The sequence below is a fragment of the Magnolia sinica genome, chromosome 9 (assembly GCF_029962835.1).
Source record: "Magnolia sinica isolate HGM2019 chromosome 9, MsV1, whole genome shotgun sequence".
In the NCBI taxonomy this organism is placed as follows: Eukaryota; Viridiplantae; Streptophyta; class Magnoliopsida; order Magnoliales; family Magnoliaceae; genus Magnolia; species Magnolia sinica.
Genome location: NC_080581.1, coordinates 8,087,470 through 8,093,469, shown reverse-complemented (window position 1 = coordinate 8,093,469; position 6,000 = coordinate 8,087,470). Strand labels below are relative to the sequence as shown.

The 6,000-nt window shown below is 41.1% G+C and overlaps 1 protein-coding gene across 1 annotated transcript; it reads left to right on the top strand.

Annotated features, from left to right (window-relative positions):
• The first annotated feature begins 396 nt into the window (after window positions 1–396).
• Window positions 397–5,137, top strand: LOC131256407 (glutamate receptor 2.8-like). Its single transcript, XM_058257320.1, has 6 exons — window positions 397–649; window positions 2,216–2,517; window positions 2,769–3,081; window positions 4,002–4,173; window positions 4,234–4,336; window positions 5,066–5,137. The coding sequence occupies exons 1-6, from the start codon at window positions 418–420 to the stop codon at window positions 5,135–5,137; spliced, it is 1,194 nt and encodes a 397-aa protein (XP_058113303.1). The 5' UTR covers window positions 397–417.
• The last annotated feature ends 863 nt before the right edge of the window (window positions 5,138–6,000 follow it).

Sequence of the window (6,000 nt, the reverse complement as noted above, 5' to 3'; positions counted from 1 at the left end):
AAATAACTTATTTCAGACCGTGAGATTTGCCTGGTTTAAGGTCCCGATGGTCCGGATCACTTCCCCTTGCGATCGAGTCTCTTCTGATCCATCTTGGCCATGAAATGATCTGCGACCCACTCTACATCAATTTTGGAGATAAACTGCATCCAAAATGGGCCTCACAATTTGGATGGTCCGGATAGTACACACATTTGAGGAGGATGAGTCACCATCTGGATCCATGGGACGGGAAGAGAGAGAGAGAGAGAGAGAGAGAGAGAGAGAGAGAGAGAGATTGTTTCTTGCACGTAAGCTACACAAGGTTTGGCGATGCGGTCAAAGTCCAAACTTCCACTTTGACCAAAGCCGAAGTTCCTTTGTATATATATTCATGTCTGAACCGTTACAGAAAACGGGCCCTCTTCAAACGAAGAAATGACGCTCCTTTACATGAACTTCTTCTCATTGCTGCTGATTCTTCATACAACATCGATGGTGGTGGACGTTGCTGCCATTGAGTCTACGAACATCGATAACAACCAAAAAGTTCGCAATTCCTGCATGTCCGTGGCACTCCATGATTTCTACTCCATCGCAAGCAATGCACAGCAACCGTCGAAAAGATCGTGTGATTATCAGAGCCATGATACCGGAGCTACCTCTAACGGTATGATCTGTGTCCCCCATATCTCTCTCTCTCTCTCTCTCTCTCTCTCTCTCTCTCTCTCTCTCTCTCTCTCTCTCTCTCTCTCTCTCTCTAACCTGTTTTCTCTAAATATCTGTGTGGTCATACAAGCGATATTACAACACATCGAGTTGCACCCCTTTTTTCTCTTGCCAATCTGTTCATCAGGTGGGTACACGCAAAAATTTTGATGGTGTGGCCCACCTGATGACTGGACCGTAATTTTAATTTCGGCAGCTGCTGATCTTCGTGGTGGGGCCACCCTTTGGGAAGCCGCTTGGGTGGTGACCCCAACACTACCCAGTTAGGTGGTGTTGGGTCTGTGGCACTCACTGTGGTGTACGTGTTTTATATCCATGTCATCCATCCATTTTGCCAACTCATTTTAGAGGATGATGCCAAGAATGAAGCAGATCTGAAGCTCAAGTGGACCACACCACATGAAACAGTTGGTATAATGACACCTACCATTAAAAACTTCTTTAGGCCAACCGTAATGTTTATTTGTCATCCAACCTGTTGATAAGATCGCACGGATCTGGATGAAGGGAAAACATAAATATTAGCTTGATCCAAAACTTTTGTCGCCTCCAAGAAGTTTTTAATGGTGGGTGTCCAATCACCACTTTTTCCTGTGGTGTGGTCCACTTGAGCTTTTGATCTTCTTCATTTTTGACCTCATGCCCTAAAATGATCTCGAAAAACGGATGGAAGGAGCCCCACAGTACCCAACACCACGTAGCTGGGTGGTGTGCCACCTGGTGATAAATTCCCTCTTTAAGCCCACAGAAAAGAACATGTTCCAAACAATAATGGGCCTAAAGGCCCAAGCCCAGCCTTAAATGGTTAAACCTGCCTAGGTTAGGGCTTGGTTTGGGCCTCAAAGAGAAAATGTTGTTATGTATATACCCAGTCCCTGCCCATTGGCTCTACAAATCTAAACTAGGCCCGCAATCAGCCCATGGACCAGCCCAAATCATGGGCTGGATGGGAGCATGGAGATCCCCTACCGTTTTTCGACAGAGACACTCCTTAGCTCTACTGTTGTTAAAAGTGGATATGGTTGCACCAAATATCATGAATTTTATTACTAAATTAGACTGATTAATTGTGATCTCTGGTGCAGCCAAACGCACCCTAAAACAATAGTGAATATTATTCTGTTTGTATTACCCAAAGTCGTCATTTAATGGTCCACATTTGATGGGAAATTGGACAATATGATTCCAATCATCCGATGATGGCTGCAAATAAGCTCTTAAAATAATAATAATAATAATAATAATAATAATAATAAGAAAGGTGGGCTGCAAGTAAGCTCCATCCAGAGCTGCATGCTGCGTCTGTATGTATTGTGTACATACAAAACGAACTCATATACTTGGGGTGCATTGGGTTGCACCAAAAATCATGATATTTCATGATTAATTATCCTAATTTGGTTCAAAATTTCATGATATTTGGTGCAGCCAAACATGCTGTTTACAGACTTCCAAATAGGAAATTATAGAAATTCTGGTTCAATGACGTCTGGCTAACTGTTATCAGGTGTTCTATGGTTGGAAGGATCCACGAAAATTTCTAGAGATAAATTGACCAGTAAGAAACTAAGGATTGGTGTACCTTTAAAAAACGGATTCAAAGAGTTCATAAGGGTGGATTATGAAGATCAACGGACCATCGCCACAGGTTTCCCTATAGACGTGTTCGAATGGACGATGAAGAAATTGCCATATAATGTCTCGTATGAATTCATTCCATATAAGGGCGATCAAGACGATCCTGTGTACTATGATGCCCTAATTTCTCAAGTATACTACAAGGTGAGTTGCAGCAGTGCCTGGCATTTGGTTATAATAATACTAATGCTACTGCTACTACTACCACTAATAATAATAATAATTATTATTATTATTATTATTATTATTATTAGTAGTAGTAGTAGTAGTAGTAGTAGTACTAGTAGTAGAAGTAGTAGTAGTAGTAGTAGTAGTAGTAGTAGTAGTAATCGTGATTTGAGGGCTACTTCTTGCATCCAAACACTGTCAAAGTGTGTTTTTGTTTCTTAATCAATTTTCCTTATTCTTCATTTTTCGAGCAGGAATTCGATGCAGTTGTAGGGGATACCGCTATAACAGCAAACAGATCAGATTTTGTAGACTTTACATATGAGTATATGGAAGCAGGAGCATCCTTAATCGTACCGACTGTGGATGACGACACCATGAGTGCTTGGTGGTTCATGAAGCCGCTAACAACGGATCTATGGCTGACCACACTCGCTTTTGCGGTCTTGAAGGGGATTCTGGTGTGGGTCTTTGAGCATGATGAAAATCCAGAGTTCCAAGACCCATCTTCAGAGATGGTTGGGAAGATCCTCTCCTTCTCCTTCTCTACATTCGTGTTTGCAAACAGTAAGTAGCAAAAATTCTCCGGGGCTGAGTGTCTTCTCCATAAGTTAACAAACTCTTGAATTCACGTAAAAATTTTTACACCAGATGTGCATGGTTGCACCAAATATCATGAAAATTTATACCAAATTAGACTGATTAATCGTGAAATTTCTTGATATTTGGTGCAACCAAAAGCACCCTTATATAATAACTACATGGAGCATGGAGAATCATCCAGATTATTAGGTTGGCAATGGGCCACGTTGGTCCGTCAGTTTTACTGCTCCGGCCGATGTGGTTTGGGCTTGGGGTAGCAATATGAGCCAATAGGGCAGGCCCAATCATAGTTCCAAGGCTCGGTTGGTGAGGATTGAAGGATAAGTTTCAGAAAATTTTCTACTAAGGCCTGTTCCATGACCAAAGTAGGCCCATTCATGACATTAGTGGGCCTGAGTAATAAATGGGCTGGTCCATGCCTGATTCTTAAGCCCTCTAACATTGTTTTAAGATTAGGGGGGTGTTTGGATCGTAAGTTACTTAAAATAAGTTAATTATGCCTTAGAAAAGAAAAAGGCTAATTATGCCTTAAGTAGCTTGTCTTGGTTTCTACTTATTTAGCTGAAGTGATTAAGTAAAAAAGTTACTTATAATTGATCTTAAACCAAACTTACTTATCTCAAATAAGTTACTTATCTATTGCTGTAAGTAGAAAAAGTAACTTATTTGGTGGCATCCAAACGGGCCCTTGATGATTCAGACTGACTCGTCAGTGATAAGTTGAGTTGCGACTAGGCTAAGTCGAGCTGAGTCTCACCCCTATTTCCAATAGTCACTCACGGTGTTGAGCGGATAGGGCTCGAGCAACTCCAAGTCTATAATTTCAGCAAGAAACCTTGAAATGCAAATCTCGAGTGTCAAAACTCAGTTTTTGCTCATTGCAGGTGAGAAGCTACAAAGCAACTACTCGAGATTCATTCTAAACCTGTGGACATTCCTGGTTTTTGTACTGGTGACAGCTTATGCTGCAAACCTGACATCGATGCTAGCAGTCGAGAAGCTGCAACCGACCGTTACGGACATAAAGACATTAATCAAGAACAATGAGTATGTTGGGTATCAAAATGGATCGTTTGTATTTTAGCTTTTAAAGCGACTTGGTTTCAATGAATCAAGGCTCAGGCCATACTCCACAGTAGAACAGTACGCCGAAGCATTGGAAAGAGGAAGCGGCAACAATGGAGTTTCCGCCATTATGGATGAGATTCCTTATATCAAAGTATTCCTAAAGAACCATTGCCGCCGATACACCATGGTTGGTCCGACTTATAGAACGGGCGGGTTTGGCTTTGTACGTCTCTCTCCCTCTCTAACTCCTAGATGGAATTTATTTTTTCATGGAATCTATCATTGTCGTGATCATCACCACCACTAGCATCATCATCATCATCATCATAGATTTATCCCAACTACTTTGAATCTTGTTTTGCAAGAAATCCTATCCAGGACTCTCGTGAAATCCATGGAAAAGGAAAATATTTTTTCCTTGACTTTATTTTTTATTTTATTTTTTGCAAAAGAGAGGCGGGTTCTATACAATAATTTCCTACCTTATTTGGAATTATGTCAACGGTCATAATTAAGCGGTTAGACATGAAAACTTTCCATTGGATATGGAATCCAAGATTTCAGCTTCTGCATCATACATAGCCCTAAAAATGGAATTCATTTTCCAACAGTGTCAATGTAGAGAGTATTATTACTTTCATGTAGTATACAGTTTGTCCCACTTGATTAGCGGGCCAATCTGATTTGTAGGCTAGGGCACAGCTAATGGATATTGGATGTGTGTTGCAACTAACATTTCTCAAATCCAATTAGGGCACAGATTATATCACTGTTGTTTTTGGGTTTCTTCCCTCCATATTTTCCGTTCTGAAACACCTGTTGTGACAACTGAACATGGGTTAGTTCATTTGCATGACCCATTTCCATCTACATTTCACAGGTGTTTCCAAGAGGCTCAGCCATGGTTCCTGACATTTCACGTGCAGTTCTCAATTTAACCCAAGGATGCTAGAAATCGAAAGGAAATGGTTTGGTGACAAAACATGCCTGGACTTAGAAGCGCAAGTGACTAGCATAAGACTGCCCTTATATAGCCTACGTTGCTTCTACATTATCAGTGGGGTTGCTTCGGCAATCACAGTCTCCATTTTCTTCATTCGGTTCTTATACAGACGCAAGTGATACAATGCATTGAGGGAAACGTTACGTGCAAATGGGCTATGGATGAGGATATTAGCCATTGGCCGGTACTTCAACCGGATGGGAACGACGCTTGGGAACCCCGGGGTTGAACTGGGACCGGAAATATCTGCAGAATTTAGCATTATTGGTGAAGATCTGCCGGATTCTTGTTCCATCGAAATGACTCAAAGCCATATGAATGGTGAGGATGATCATGATGTGATTATACCACATGCTCTTTCCCTAGACACAGTATATGGGAAAATTTCTCGCACTCGAAGTATAACTACAAGAAATTATAGCACCCGATATTGATTCTCCGTCATGTTTCGAGCAGTCAAATTTGTTATAATTGTACATTATATATTCAAGGAAATCATTTTTTTTATCTTCTTCCCAACCATCTCAAATGTATACATTACTTACAAGTAGTCCACCTGTGTGTTACAAGTCGTGTGCTAGAACTTATTCACATTCTTATTCACCTGCGTATTGGGGCCCACTCTGTTGTGTGTATTCCATCCAACCCGTGCCCCACCATGATCAGTGCGAGAGATTGCAGATTGAAGGATTTGAACCCTTCAACTGTTCAAAGGTTAGGAAACCGACACGTCTAAATGATTAAAGAATTGAAATATTCCAATGCAACAGCTTTATTTTCTTTGGTCCACTTATGTGGTGAGGCCCGGTTAC

What these genes read in the sequence shown, in the direction of transcription:
- LOC131256407 (XM_058257320.1), top strand. Translation starts at nt 418, where the DNA reads ATGACGCTCCTTTACATGAACTTCTTCTCATTGCTGCTGATTCTTCAT. An exon ending in TACATTCGTGTTTGCAAACA is followed by an intron (nt 3,082 to 4,001) that starts GTAAGTAGCAAA and finishes TGCTCATTGCAG; the next exon opens with GTGAGAAGCTACAAAGCAAC. An exon ending in AAGAACAATGAGTATGTTGG is followed by an intron (nt 4,174 to 4,233) that starts GTATCAAAATGG and finishes CAATGAATCAAG; the next exon opens with GCTCAGGCCATACTCCACAG.